This window comes from Centropristis striata, chromosome 17 (genome assembly GCF_030273125.1).
Source record: "Centropristis striata isolate RG_2023a ecotype Rhode Island chromosome 17, C.striata_1.0, whole genome shotgun sequence".
NCBI classification, from domain to species: Eukaryota; Metazoa; Chordata; class Actinopteri; order Perciformes; family Serranidae; genus Centropristis; species Centropristis striata.
The window spans coordinates 3,161,457-3,177,736 of record NC_081533.1 but is presented as its reverse complement, the minus strand read 5'-3'; the positions used below and the strand labels follow the sequence as shown (position 1 = coordinate 3,177,736).

The 16,280-nt window shown below is 38.0% G+C and overlaps 2 protein-coding genes across 2 annotated transcripts in view; one reads left to right on the top strand and one right to left on the bottom strand.

Annotated features, from left to right (window-relative positions):
• LOC131989529 (uncharacterized) overlaps positions 1 to 16,280 on the top strand; it is a 218,705-nt gene that overhangs the window by 185,130 nt on the left and 17,295 nt on the right. Inside the window, 2 exon segments of the mRNA XM_059354773.1 lie at positions 1,628 to 2,229; positions 12,500 to 13,037. Coding sequence (XP_059210756.1) covers positions 1,628 to 2,229; positions 12,500 to 13,037 — 1,140 coding nt within the window.
• On the bottom strand, positions 4,540 to 7,753 carry LOC131989504 (zinc finger protein 271-like). The gene is made up of 2 exons (XM_059354745.1): positions 7,685 to 7,753; positions 4,540 to 5,856 (listed from the first exon to the last, which is right to left on the bottom strand). The coding sequence occupies exons 1-2, from the start codon at positions 7,700 to 7,702 to the stop codon at positions 5,005 to 5,007; spliced, it is 870 nt and encodes a 289-aa protein (XP_059210728.1). The 5' UTR covers positions 7,703 to 7,753; the 3' UTR covers positions 4,540 to 5,004.

Below are 16,280 nucleotides of genomic sequence, written 5' to 3'. Positions count from 1 at the left end.
GGAGAACCAGGACCCGGAGGTCCCCAGTAGACCAGCAGCAGGCTCGAGCTCTGAAGTGAGTGGAACAGATGAAATACTTTCTGTTTTCTTTGTGTGTTTGAGCTCCAAAGTAGCAGATTGCAGTCGGAGGAGTTTCTTAAAAACGGTTTTCTTTGTTCCTGGAGGCATTTAATCCTGAATCAGGTCTCTTTGGGGGGTCCGGCTCAGTGGGGGAGGGTTTCCTGGTTGTTCATGTGTGAATGTGAGTTTGTAAAACCGGTTCAAACCGCTCCAGGCTTTGTGTTCACGTGTTTTTCTTTGTTGTGAGGGACAAACTACAGACTGGTTCCAGCTTTAATAAACTCTGATCACATTCACTTCCATCAGCTCTAAAAAGCTCCAGCTTTAGTTCCCTTTTCCATCAAATCAAAAGTAGTTTATTGAACTTTTCCTTCTCTGTGTAACTTTATCAGAATCAGACTCTTCTCTGCTCCCTGCAGATAAAAATGGCGACATCTGTTTGTGTGAATGTAAGTTGGTGCAGACAGAACTTAGACACATACATGTGTGAATATTAATGAAACCATAAAGAGTAAAATCATCAGTTTGAACCGCTGCAGGTTTCTTCTTGATGCTGAAACAATCTTTGAGTATTTAGTGTTTCCTGGTTTCATCCTGATGAGACTCTGTTGTTGTTTCATGAGTCCTCAGGAGAATCCTCACAGAGAACAATGAGGCTCACTGATCCCACAATGCTTTGCACTTTTGCATATTGTCCAGATACCATTCTGGGCTTTTATTTTGAAGGCCTGGCTCATCCTGCCTCTGCTGGTTGCTGCTGTGATTAGAGCAGCAGAGTGGAGAGGGGAGGGGCACACTAGATCTAACAGCTGAGAAAGGTCATTCAATGGAGAGCTCACCTCTCAAACTGCTCTTATTTTTTTCAAACATGGTGAGTCATAACAACAAAATATTATTATCATCGAGAAGAAAATTTTCTGATGAAGGTTAATGTAATTTTCACTTGTCTTGTAAAAAAATATGTCAGCAAGGAGGTGGGTTAGAAAACTGTCTTTCTCTGTTACTTCTAGAAATGTCTGGTCGTAGTTCTCATTAGTTTCTATCGTTTGGATTGGAGTTTCTGTGACATTCAGACTCACTGAAAGAAATCTGTACGTCCCATTGATTCAAGAGTAGAATCCAATCCACTTTATTTGTATAGCACATTTAAACAAGAAAAACGTCTCCAAAGTGCTGTACAGAGAATGTCTGAGAAGAGCAAACATTTCTCTTCAATCTTCCCTAAAAATGTGTTCTTGTTTCATGGCATAACCCTGTGTATGAAGAGAACAAGCTGTGGGAACCAGCAAAGTTTTTTTTTTAAATTGTCCCAGCCTCTCTTCACTCAAGCTGTGATGTCATCCACTCTAACTCTGAACATTCAGTCCAATACACACCCATTATAAACTATAAAAAACAAAATTATAAAAAACACTAAACACAAAGTGATAATTCTTGAAAAGCAACATACTATCATGGCTCAAACTGACCCTCACTCTTTCTGTCTGTTTGTTGCTATAGAAACCGGGAGAAAGAGAGGGACTCAAACATCACTGCTGTCAGCTGTGTGACAAATCCTTCACCACAGCTCGAAGTTTAAGGCGTCACCTACAGGTTCACACTGGGGAGAAACCGTACAGCTGTGACCAGTGTGGGAGCGCTTTCACCATGGCAACGACCCTGAGACGACATCAACGCATTCACACTGGAGAGAAGCCGTACAGCTGTGACCAATGTGGGAAAGCTTTCACCACGGCACAGAGCCTGAGAAACCATGAACGTAGTCATACTGGAGAGAAACTGTACAACTGTGATCAATGTGTAAAAGCTTTCACCACATCACAGGGCCTGAGACAACATCAACCCATTCACATTGGAGCAAAGCCGTACGGCTGCTACCAATGTCGGAAGGCTTTCACCACAGCACAGAATCTGAGAGAACATATACAAGTTCACATGGGAGAGAAACCGTACTGGTGTGAACAATGTGGGAAAAGGTTTTCTCGGAGTAGTCACCTTAAAGTTCACCAACGCATTCACACTGGAGAGAAACCGTACTGGTGTGAACAATGTGGGAAAAGGTTTTCTCAGAGTAGTTCCCTTAAAGTTCACCAACGCATTCACACTGGAGAGAAACCTTACTGGTGTGAGCAATGTGGGAAAATGTTTTCTCAGACTGGTAACCTTAAAGCTCACCAATGCGCTCACACAAAGTCTTCTTCACCATTTTTATAGTCAAGCTAGTTATTTCTTCATGCCTCCTCTCCATGTACTGTGTTGTTATATTCTGAGCTTCCCTCTGAAACTAAAGACTGACAGCAGTAACTGAGTCTTACTGCGGTGGTTTGATCCAGTGAGGAGGAAGAGGAGATGAATAAACAGAGACACAAAAACACTCCAGAGTTCAAACTTAGACTCAACAAACCTTTATTCTTTAGACATTCTGACAAAATCAAAATATTGTTGTAAACATGATTTTATATATCTCAAGTTGTTGCTTTAATAATCCTGTTTTTTTAAATATTTTCATTAAATGTTTGGACACAAAGAAGCTTTCTCAGTTGATCATTATCTTTAATTATCTGACATCAGTAATATAATAAATACAGCTAAATTGTATGTATGTATGTAGAAAAACACCATATTATTGGATGTCCAAGAATTGGACGACAACAAAAAAGTCATACTATAGCATGTTGTTTTTTGTCAAAATGGTGAAATTTAAAAATGCTTAAATTTTTTTTTAAATGACCCAATTATAGTCTATTGATTGATATTAGAGCATAGTATAGCCACAAATGACAGAAAAACACATTTTATGGAATGTAAAAAATTTGGTCAACAAAAAACGTCAAACTATAGCATGTCGATTTTTTTTCAAAAGTGATCAACTTTCAAAATGCCTAAAATGGCCCAATTATAGTCAAATCAATCAAAATTCCTTTTTTTTTTTTTTTTTTTTTTTATCCCTGAGGGTAAATTCAGTGATTCTGTTTTCTCTGTTAGAGTGAGACAGCCTGATGGCTGTAGGAGAGAAGGCTCTGTTGTATCTCTCTGTCCTGCAACAGAGAGAGAGGAGCCGTCCACTGCTGTTTTTTGGTCCATAAAGGTTTTGTGTAGCGGATGATCTGGGTATTTCAGGATGGCCTGGAACATGTTGACAGGTCATCTCCCCACCACCTCCTCCACCTGGTCTAAAGAGCTGGTTCTGTGGTTGGAGCCAGGTTGGACACACTGTCCAACCTGGCTCCAACCACAGAACCAGCTCTTTAGACCAGTCTGTCCAACCACCTTCATGTCTGTGTCTGATGTTTAGATATGAGTATGGCCAGAAATTGCAGAAAAAAACATATTAAGGGTTGTCCAAAATTTGAAAAAAGTCATACTATAGATTTTCAATTTCTGTAAAAATCGATCAACTTTAAAAAATGCCTAAAATGCTTGAAATTGCCCAACTACAGTCTATTGATACATATTAGTGCATAGTATGGCCAGAAATTACAGAAAACCATCAAATTAAGGCATGTCCAAAATTTTTAAAAAAGTCATAATTGGTCAATTTTTAAAATGCCTAAAAATGTTTGAGATGCCCCTATTATAGTCTGTTGATACATATTAGAGAATGCTATGGCCAGAAATTATTAAGGGATGTCGAGAAAAAAAAAAAAAAAAAAAGTCATTTTAAAGCATGTAGTTTTTGTCAAAATTTGTCAAATTTTAAAATGTTGATTTTTGTCAAAATTGGTCAAATTTTAAAATCCATAAAAATGCCTGTTGAGGAATTTATTGAGTGATTCCTTTCTGAGAAATAAAAATTATTTAAAACTTGCTTGTCTTTAAGTTTTTTTTAATCGAAGATAATATATGGAATAATCAGCAATCATGTACAGAGTCACATCACACTGTTCAGCTGGATAGGGACAGAGTTCCATCAGCCAAATAGGATCAAGAAGATCTGACCAAGTTACAAGAATTCATTGAGTTGATGGTCCGATGGCACGCAGATGTTATTTGCAGAGAGACGCACTTTGTCCCTCCAAGCTGGAGACGTGTGATGATCCATGTTTGGTTAGTCAGTGCAGATGTGAACATCTGTATCGATCCAGACATATAAACATGTTTTCCAGCAGTAATGCAAACACTGCTGACGTGGAGCACTTAACTAAAGTTACAGAGTTTATCATATCAATCCATCCCCAACAATATATATGGCAAGAATAAAAATACAGGAAACCAAATACAAGTCAACACATTGAAATACAATAAAAATTCTAAATAATAGAAACTTAACAGAGAATAAAAATCCAGATTAAAAATGTCTTTTTTCAGGTGTTTAATCCTGGATTCATGTAAGAATCTTCAATACATATTTATTTAAACATTTTTTTCATGTTAAAGCTTAACTGGTAAAATAACTAAAGCTTTCAGTTAAATGTAGTGGATTATAAGTATAGAGTGAATTAAAATGGAAATATTGTACTTAAGTAAAACTAACGTATTATTTTGCTTAAGTACAGTACTTGAGTAAATGTAATAAGTTACATTCCAACACCGATTACAGGCTGTGCAGGTTTTAATGATATTTATTATCTTACTGGTGTCAGATAATTAATAATAATGACCATGTTGATGCTGAGAATGACAGTTCTCTCTCTGTTTATTCATCTCCTCTTCCTCCTCACTGGATCAAACCACTGCAGTCAGACTCAGTTACTGTTTTCAGTCTTTAGTTTCAGAGGGAAGCTCAGAATGTAACAACACAGCACATGGAGAGGAGGCATGAAGAAATAGCTAGCTTGGCTCTAAAAACGCTAAATGAGACATCCTTTGAAATAACTGGTGAGCTTTAAAGGTTCTACTATGAGAAGACATTTACCCACATTGGTCAAACTAATACGGTTTGTCTACAGTATGACTGCGTTGATGTCGTCGCAGGCTCTTTGCACTAGTGAAAGCATGGCCATATTAGTCACAGCTGTACGGTTTCTCTCCAGTGTGAACACGTTGGTGAAGAACAAGGTTACTTCTTTGCGAAAATGTTTTTTCACACTGGTCACAACTGTACGGTTTCTCCCCGGTGTGAACCCGTTGGTGAACATTCAGGCTGTGTCTTTCTGAAAAAGTACTGCCACACTGGTCACAGCTGTATGGTTTCTCTCCAGTGTGAACGCGTCGGTGATTAACAAGGTTACTTCCATTCGAAAACGTTTTTTCACACTGGTCACAGCTGTACGGTTTCTCTCCAGTGTGAACCCGTTGGTGAACATTAAGGTGGTACCTTTGTGAAAAAGTACTGCCACACTGGTCGCAGCTGTACGGTTTCTCTCCGCTGTGAACACGTTGATGTCGTCTCAGGCCATTTGCCGTGTTGAAATCGCTTCCACACTGGTCACAGCTGTAGGGTTTCTCTCCAGTGTGAATGTGTTGATGTTGTCTCAGGCTTTGTGTTGTGGTGAAAGCGTTCCCACACTGGTCGCAGCTGTACGGTTTCTCTCCAGTGTGAATGCGTCGGTGAGCAACAAGGTGACCTCTTTGCGAAAAAGTTTTTTCACACTGGTCACAGCTGTCGGGTTTCTCTCCAGTGTGAATGTGTTGATGTTGTCTCAGGCTTTGTGTCGTGGTGAAAGCGTTCCCACACTGGTCACAGCTGTACGGTTTCTCTCCGTTGTGAACACGTTGATGTCGTCTCAGGCTCTGTGTCGTGGTGAAAGCGTTCCCACATTGGTCACAGCTGTACGGTTTCTCTCCAGTGTGAACCCATTGGTGAACACAGAGCTCACAGCGGTGATGTTTGAGTCCCTCGCGTTCTCCTGGTTTCTATAGCAACAGACAAAATGAAAAAGAGAGAGTGTGAGTGAGATGCGATGGTCAAGCAAGCTATCTAAAACCATCAGTAATATTTAGATCACGTCTGTACAACATAACCCTCAATGTTCAAGTCAATGTTACTAAGTAATATTTTCCTTTCAGCATATATTTTGACAAGCAGTACCTTTATTCTGGACAGTATCTGTGATTCTTTTGGATTGTTGCAATAAAAATAAACATACATTTATACAAAGCAAGTGTGGAAGGAAATTTAAATTACTCAAATCATTCTATGTGTTTCGCAAATACCAAAAAAAGTAAATAACACATTTTCTATATTTTCCTAGTCTCATCGTTATCTCTTCTTCTGGCCTGAGCTTGGGAACACAAGGTCCCCGACAGACTCAGGTCAATATTTTGTTTTCCCCTATCAAGACTTGAAAGCACAGCCAGTTGTGAGTGTAACCAGGGGCGACAGTAAGGGAGGGGGGACGTTCTGGTGAAGAAATAAAGTAGCTACTGGAAGCAACAGAACAATATCAAAATTAATCATCTTTTTGTCAAAAAATGTTCTGGGAACCGGGTTCATGTGATCTGGTGGGAACTGGATCCCACTAGGTAACTAGATGAGTGAAACATCACAAGGCTCAGCCTGTCCTAACTAGGGCCTTGAAAGATTGTGGGAGTAGGGGAGGAATGTCCAAATAGTGAAGGCCAAGTTTGGAAGAAACACGGATTGTTTTGAGATAATAAACATGTCTGGATGGGGGGTGGAGAGTCAGTCTGTGGTTTACATGTGCATTTCTTGTGCTGTTTCATTAATTCTGCAGAATCGTCGGTATTAATCTGCCTGCTGAATAAAACTTTTCCTGTCCATCAATGCAGATTTGATTCATTTATTCCCATATTGTTTGACATAGTAATATGCTTTTTATGAGTTAAAGTAAGCCAATGAGATCAAAGGCACCCACATTATTAGATATAGTTACTTTATGGGTTTTTATTTTGAAGACCTGGGTCATCCTGTCCTGGCTCACTCATGCTGGCTGGTTGCTATGGTGATGAGTGGAGAGGGGAGGGGCACAGACTATCAGCTGATATCTAACAGCTGAGAGAGTCATTTAATGGAAACCACACCTCTCAAACTGCTCTTGTTTTCTCAAAAACCTAAGTCAAACAAACAAACAACAAAATATTAGTCTCATCAGAGAGATAAATCTCCCCTGAACGCGTTGATGTACGTTTAATGTCTGTAGCAAAAAAAATGTGAGCAACATTGCAGGTTAGAAAACTGTGTTTTTCTTCTAGAAATGTCTGTTCCCAGTTCTCATTAGTCTCTATGGGACAGTTGGATGGACATTATAAAGTATATAGTATAAAATACCTTAATAATACTCTACATAATAATAATAATTAAATAGTATTCATATATCTTGTTGAACAACAAGTACAATATTTATATTGTATTTCTTTTTTAATCCCTTTAATAATATTATAATACTTATACAACTCATATTAAATGTCATAACAATAAAAACAAATTAAAAAATGTACACAATATTCTATATTTAGAAATCTGAATTAAATATTCTTATTATATTTGAATAATATTTCATTCAAAACAAACGTCAAACTTTAATTAAAAACTATTCATATCATAATTTAATCAGTTTTTCGAATATTTAAAATAATTGAAAAACTGATCTTATAAAATATTAATACTAACAATAAAACACTAATACTACGGGGTCTAAAGAGGAGATTATATCTAAAGTAAAGAGAACAGAATTAAAAAAAACACACAAACACAAACTCAAGTTCATTAGAGTGATCTGACCTTTCTTGGAGGACTCATTCTTCTTCTTCTTCTTCTTTCAGACGATCGTCCTGGAGTCAGAAGTGTCTCTTGAGCTGTGAAGTCAACAAACAGAGACACACGATGAGGATATAAATAAATATATAAACATATATATCCTGAATAAACATGAACATCTTGAGCCATCCTTGGGCTTTTACCTGTTTTATTACAACTGTTCTAGATCAAAAGTTCCCTCCAGTGTCGACTGTTTCTCCATGTGTCTTCTTTTTGATAGCAGCCTAATGTGTCAACAGTTTGAGAGTCTCTGTGTAAATAGTTGCTCCTCTCTCTTGGCGGTGTGTGTGTGTGTGTGTGTGTGTGTGTGGTGAGACAAAGATGGATTTTTGCTTTTCCAAATAAGATGAAGACAGAAACAACACAACATTCATGTGAATACTTTGTGTTTTAGAGTCTAATGAGTGTGTGCTTCATTCTGACATGTTGATGTGCTCTAACCACCACACACACACACACACACACACACACACACACACACAGCACCACTGCAGAAATGTCGTATCTGACCTTTATGTATCAAGCGTAATCTCATTGCAGCTCACATTAAAAGCACTTCAGTAAGCACTGAACTCTACAACACACAGCGTGATCTAAAGTCCAGAAGAAGAACTTCCCGTGTCAACAAGAAGAAGGAGAAAGGTTAACAGCTGCAGGAGAAGAACAACATAAAGAAAACAGAGCAGAAAATAAAGTGTGAACTCACCAGATGTTTGCTCAGAAACAGGATCCAGCAGCGGTTTACTCTCCTCTTCTGCTCCTTTTCTTCTCTCTCTTTGTCTCTGTGTCTGTTCTCTGCACCATCACAAGAAAGGTGTCGACCCACTTTAGGCCACGCCCACTTCTGTGACAGTGCTGTGATTGGCCAGAACATCACTGTTGGCTTTATGTCACTTTTTTTCTCTTGTCAGTCCCCCTGCTGTGGCTGTCTTTAATCTACACTCATTTAGTTCATATATGGTTTAAAACACTTTTTAAAAATGAAATTATATGAATGCTTCTGTTCCTGTTAACCCTCTAAACCCAAATAAGCAGTTTCAGGGTCTTTTTGTGCTCTTTTTACATTTTCCTCACTATGTCCTTGTATTTCACTGCAATATATAAAATATATGTAAATATATAAGTTCTGCAGCTCTATGGAATCAGCACCTAATTATTAATATAAAAATGTTCATTAATCATACATTTTAAAAACATGTTCATGTTAAATGTCACCCTGAAAAATAACAAACGCTGTCAGTTATATGTAGTGGATTATAAGTATAAATTGTCATAAAATGGAAATGTTCATTCTGGTCTAAAATGTTATATATCTTATCTTACTGGTGTCAGATAATTAATAATAATGATCATGTTGATGCTGAGAATGACAATAACAACAGGTCAGCAAATAATGAATCATGAATTAGCAGTTTGAAACGAAGAGTCAAAGCTTATCTTTGTGTGCAAAGATTTAATGAGAATATAAAAAACAAGATTATTAAAGCAACAACTCTGACAGGATGCAGGTTCAACAGCAACAATCACCTTTACTGGAAAAAAACAGAATTAAATCAAATCATGCTTCCAGCAATATTTTGATTTCGTCAGAATTTAACAAGTATAAAGGTTTGTTCAGTCTAAGTTTGAACTCTGGAGTGTTTTAGTGTCTCTGTTTATTCATCTCCTCTTCCTCCTCACTGGATCAAACCACCTCAGTCAGACTCAGTTACTGCTGTCAGTCTTTAGTTTCAGAGAGAAGTTCAGAATATAACAACACAGCACATGAAGAGGAGGTGTTAGAAAAATTGCATGAGGAAACCTCGAAAATTGATAATCTGTCACCAACAGAAAAAACCTCACCATTTTTCTGCGCAGTTCGTTGATGGGGAAATGAAGAGCTGGAGACGTCCAAGTTCTCAGTTTAACATAGTTTTATTACAATACGTCAAAAAATGTGCACTTTACAGAGAATCTCCGGGTTCAAAAACTCATGTCCCTGAATACAAACAGACGTGTTTCAGTTCGTGAAGTCTGAACCACGACTCTCTCCCTGAACCCATTAAAATACTAACATTTGTTTACAAAACATGCTGGTCGATTTCTTCCAGGAAGTTCCGCCTTCTTGATCGCTGATTCGCCAGTTTTAATTAACACAACGCCACCTGGATGCTTGCTGCCGCGGACAAGGCCATCCTGACCTGGCCTCTTCTCCAGAACATTCAACAAAAAACCTCCTGCCTTGTTTTGTGTAACAAAGATATTATGTCTACAGAGTCAAATAATTTTCACTGTCTCACATAGATTCTAAAAGTCCAAAAAATATGAAACAGACAATGAAATATATGTTATAACATTAACACACAGACATAATCATTGTATCAAAATCATATTGTCTGACTTAATATAAATGCATAGAGATATTTATTACACGCAAGTTTTGACCTTTGATAGTGACCTGCGTCACTCACAGAGACAGACAACAGAGACAGACAACAGAGAAGCAGAAATCAAGCATAAAATCATTTACCAATATAGAAAATAATCAATTATTTTAACAATATACAGGTAAGTAAAGATAAGTTCAGTTTAAAACGATAATGAGAAAAAAATGTAGAAAAACTAGGACATCACAGCCAAAAGAACATATAATAGAAATTGTTTGCTCTGATTGGATGAACAGCGTTTCATGGCTCAGCCAATAGGAGTCAGCGGGGGGCGGGGCATGTAGTCCCAGTGGAGACCAGGAGCAGGAGCAGAACAGAGCAGAATGAAGGAGGAGAAGCAGCACATGGAGGTCCCCAGTAGACCAGCAGGCTCCAGTCTTCATCTTGAAGTGAGTCCAACTGATTTAATACTTTTTATTTTCTTTCAGCTCCAAAGTAGCAGATTGCATTCAGAGGAGGTTTTTAAAAAGTCAAAGCTGTGTGTCTTTGTTCCAGAGTGGAGGGAGTCATGATAAGGTTTCTTTGACTGGTCCGGGTCAGTGGGAGTAGATTGGGGGGGAGGGGGGTCAGGTCAGGCTGAAAGAGGCTAAGGAGACCCCACACCTCCCCCACCAGCTTCTGCCTCCATCTCCCCCACACTTCCATCCTCTGTGAGATAAATTCCTTTTCCCCACATGTTGAATAGTGCTTGTTATAAAAGATTCTCCATTGTCACCCCTCCCCCCACTGACCCCTGCCTCTTTCACCCCCACACCTCCCCCACCAGTTGTCAAAGATACCACCATAAACAATGTGCCCCCCTCCCCACACCAGCCCAGAAAAGCAGCCAGCCCAGACAGAGCCAGTCCAGGAATGTGTGAGGCCTGTGCTGTCCAAATGCAGAATACTGAATTTAGCTACTGAATTTCTTCAGTATTTGTCTATGTATGTATAATAATATTGATAATAATAATAATAACTTTATTTAAACTGCATCTTTCAACATAGGGTTTATAAAGAGCTCTGGCAGACAAAGCAAAGAAAGAGCAGAAGGCAAATAACAACAAAAGGCAAAACAGAGAACAAGAACCAGACAGCATCAGGATAAAATTAATGCAATTATTCAAAGACAGAAAATTATAAAAAAGAGTTGATTAAAAAAGAAAACAACATCACATAAAAGCATGTGTTTGAAACGTGATTTGATGGAGGAAAGAATACAGACCTTTCTTGGGGGGTTTGTTTTTCTTCATTAAGGCTCATTTTGAATTCTGCTGCTCTTTGTTGTTGTTTTGAACATTAATGATGGTAACTGGTAGTTTTAAGCATTGTTAGAATAATCTGTTATTCTGTCTCTTATTCTGTCACTGTTGTCTGTCTCTGTGTGACAAACGTCACTATCTATGCATGCATAATTCACTGTGTGTGTGTGTGTGTGTGTGTGTGTGTGTGTCCTCTCTGTGCATGCAATATGCTTTGATACAAGGATCATGTGCTAATATTGTTTTTAAACTGTGATTAAACTAAATACATTTACTGCATCTGCTTAAACTTCCTCTGTCCTACTTAGAGTAAGATTCCATAATCACAAAAATATATGTTTTTTGTTTTATATTTTACATGGATATTGCAAATTCTGTGTCACCAATAATATCTCTGCAAGTCATATCTAGGCAGGAGGTTGTGTGAAAGTTTTGTTAATAGGTCAGGTCACGGACATGATGTTCTGAAGCAGAAAGATAACTGTCTTCTCTGCTTGGTGACATGACATGTCCACGTAAGCAATAAACTGACAAATCAGCGGATCGAGGAGGCGACTTCTGGAGAGTTCTACCTACATTTTTTAGGATATAAAAAAGGTTAAAGGGAAAGTAGCTTGGTCCAGACCTCACGAACTGACCAGCCTAATGTGATGTCAGGGACGTGTAGATTGAACCCAGAGACTCTGTAACTGCACATTTCTTGACGTATTGTAATAAAATGAAGTAAAACTGAGGACTCGGGTGTCTCCTGCTCATCCTTCCCCATCAAACGATCGGCGCAGAGAAATAGGTGAGGATTTCGTGTTGGAGTCAGATAATTGAATTTTAAAGGTTTCCTCAATGCATTTCTCAACAGCACAATTACCTCATCAAAAGTTGTGTTTCATCTCCACAAGTGAGAAAGCGAAAAAATGATGGCCAATACTTATGGGTTATGTTGTACAGACGTGCTCTAAGTATTATTTTTGGTTTTAGATCGCTTACTCCACCATGGCATCTCACCACCCTGTCTCTCTTTCTGTCTGTCTGTTGAAACAGGAAGAAACAGAGGAACTCAGACGTCGCCACTGTTTTCTCTGTGACAAAACCTACAAAAACGCTGCATATTTAAGGTACATTTCCGCATCCATACTGGAGAGAGACCTTACAGCTGCGACCAATGTGGCAACACTTTCCGTCAAATAAAGAACCTGAGAATGCATCAACGCATCCATACTGGAGAGAAACCTTACAGCTGTGACCAATGTGGCAACACTTTCAGTCAAATACGGAACCTGAGAATGCACCAACGCATCCATACTGGAGAGAAACCTTACAGCTGTGACCAATGCAACAAGTCCTTTGCTCAAAAGAGTGCCTGGAGGACCCACACAAATGGTCATACTGGAGAGAAACCATACAGCTGTGACAAATGTAACAAGTCCTTTGCTGCACAGAGTTCCTTGAGCGTCCACAAGCATGTTCATACTGGAGAGAAACCATACAGCTGTGACCAATGTAACCAGTCCTTTGCTCAACAGAGTAATCTTGAAGTCCACCGACGCATTCACACTGGAGAGAAGCCGTACCCCTGTGACCAATGTGGGAAAACCTTTACTCAGAGTTCTCACCTTAAAACTCACCAACGGGTTCACACTGGAGAGAAACCCTAGTGGTGTGACTAAGGCAGGGAAACTTTCTCTGTGTGCTAGTTTTTTTTTAGAAAAATAAAAAGTTGTTAGAGCATTATTAGTAGCCTTTTTCTTTTTAATATCCACATCATAAGATTGTTTTAAGCCTTCAATAAAAATAGATTGCTCATTGTGCTGTCTGATTAAAGTTCGCCGCCTCATCACTGCAGTTGAACATTTGACATACTTTCATCACAGCACAATAACAACATTCTGATGTTTAGCAGATATATGGATTACCATTTTACCATCTTACTTTAGCATGTTAATATGTGCTAATTAGGGTTAAACACAGAATACAGCTGTGAGGAAAAGGAAGGTGAAAAATATGTAAGTAGAGAGAATATTTTTTACGCAGTGTTACGTCCTTGGGGTACGTTGTGTGTGTTTTGCTCTGTTTGTGCCTCAGGACCGCAGCATACGTCAATGGCTCCGTCAGAGGGAATCCCCGCTGGGTAACGCCTCCTCCAAATGCCGGCAGCAGGTCGCAGTGTTCCCCTGGCTCCGCCCTCTTCCGCTCTATTGGTCTGGCGTCCAATCACCTGCCGCACCTGCCTCCAGCTCAGCCTTAAGAGCAGTTTGCGCGGCTGTGGACGCCCCTTCTTTGTCTTTGTATGGCCTTGTGTTAAGTGTCTCTCGTTGTAAAAGGCATTTGAGAGCCAGTGTGTGTATAGAAATCGAGGCACTCGAATTGTTACTGTTTATTGGGCATTAGGTTTAGTTTTTCTTTTCCACATTTCTTCGCACCACACTTAGATTATTCCATTTGTTAGGCTCACTAGTTTATGGGTGGTTGCACTTATGTACTTTTGTTCGTGTAGAAATCAGCGTAGATAGCCAGAGTTCTTTTGTTTATTGTGTTTTTGAATAGTTTGTTTGTTTTATGAGTTGGCGCCACCCACCGCCCTTTGTTCATTGCCTCACTTAGTATCACTTTATTAGCCTGAAGAAGGTTCTCCTTTTGTTACTTTTTGTTAATTTTGCTGTTAATCAATAAATATCTGTATTTGCCTGAGTACACCGGCGTCGTGTTACATTCCCTTTACCCTAGACTCATACTGGTGTAACACGCAGCAACACAAAATACTACATATGAATATTGAACACTACTGACATTGAAACAACTCTGGAGTATGTCATTACAGGTGACTAGATCAGAGTTGGAAGAAAATGACCACTAGGTGTCTTCACTGTCTCACATTTGAGGAGGACTCAGAATAAATCCACATGTGGATGTAAGAGCTCCGTGGGGCTAAAACATGCATTATGCATACTTTCTAAATTTCAGAATTCTTTTTTTTTTTTTTTTTTTTCATTTTATGAAGCCTTCTCATTGCCCTGCTGAGCTGTGAACAATAGAATAATCAGTGTTGGGGAGCAGTCAACTGTAATCAAACTACTATTTTTTTTTGTTTTATTTTTAATATTTGGACATCCCATGATGTGGTGTTTTTCTGACATTTCTGTACAAACTACACTCTAATATGTATCAAAAGACTATCATAAAGTAATTTAAGTATTTTTAGGCATAGACATATCACTTTGTTATCCAATTTTTGGACATCCAATAAAATTGTGTATTTCTGGCCATATTATGGCTATTTTGAGGCTGAACATGGACAGTAAGAAGTCAAACAGCCCCACTGGTTGGTTCTGACAGATCAATGCAGGAGGTTATAGATCTGAATTTTTCCATGTGGATGAATGAAGTATCAATCAATCAATCAATCAATCCAAAAGTATGTAAAATGACTTTTTAATGAGACAGTATACTATGAATTTTACAAGACTCAAAATTCATAAGATTCAAACCTCTCTGAGCTTTAACTGTCCTATTTTACAGTAGTTTTGGACGTATTATACATTTACTACAACCAACAAGCTATTTTAAATCTCTTTTATGCATTTTTGGAAAAACAACAGAATGACCACATTTTTTACTTTTTTCAACTTATGATAAATTATTTTTTTTTTTCTTCTGTTAATCTGGAAATTCAACCCGCTACATGTACCAACAGACTATAATAAGACCATTTTTGAGAGTATCAGGACATTTAAAATTTGTATACATTTTCACAGAAAAATGAGACATGCTATAGTATGACTTTTTTGTCAAATTTTGTAGATCCCAAAATATGGTGGGGTTTTTTGTGATTTATGAAAAAGCCACCCTGTTACATGTATCAACAGACTATAATAAAGTAATTTTAAGCATTTTTAGGCATTTTGAAATATGACCATTTTTGACAAAAAACGACATGCGATAATAAAACTTTCCCCCCCGCCCCAATTTTTCAACATTCCATGAAATGGAATCGATCAGATTGTGTTTCACACAGGAATGTTGTTAATATGTTAACATTTTCAGCTGTTCAATGACAATTAAAATGATTTGAGCTGATTGAGAGCTTTTCTATCAGCACACAGTGAAATACTGACAGTATATAACAAACAAGAAATAATGAGAATAGATCAAAGCCAGCTCTAACAAACAGAAATCAAACAGGAAAGAAACATTTCACTATAAAGTGCACATTAGAGGAATAAAATGTTTGAATGAAAGCTGAATATATAAACTGTGGACAGAAGATCAGAAGTTTGACAGTTTTCATGCTGTCAGACAGTAAAGCAGCTTCACTGTGAAAACTAACACATGGAGAAGAGAAACAGCAGGTTTGATCATTTACACTGATGACAAACAAAAGCATCACTTTATATATATATATATATATATATATATATATATATACTTATACATACGCTGTTGACATGTTTAGAGACTCTCTACGTCCTCAATTGGTGTATTGATGTTTATGTGTTTCTATAAAGTGATAAAGAAACACGTTTAATTTGTAAAATCCAAAGTTGTTGGAAAATTTGTATTTTTTAAACAAACTCAAATAATTTTAACTTTTTCTTTTCAATTCTGCACCACTTTTGAGCTGCTGAAGGATTTTATTAAACTAATTTGCTGCCCTAACTGGCTGTTGGTCTGAATGATTTGTTAAATTGTTCCCACCAGTAAAAAGGCTTTAAACTGAAGTTGACAACAAAGCTTTAAGATCAAACCCTGGAGGAGGCTTAAATTAAGATATCTCCTCAGCAATAAAAAAAGAAACCGTTTGAGTGTATTTAGTAAGCAGAGAATGAGTTCAAGTGTTGGTCAATGAGCTAAAAGTTCAACAGCTGATGTTGACAGAAATACAAGACAAACTGAGAATCA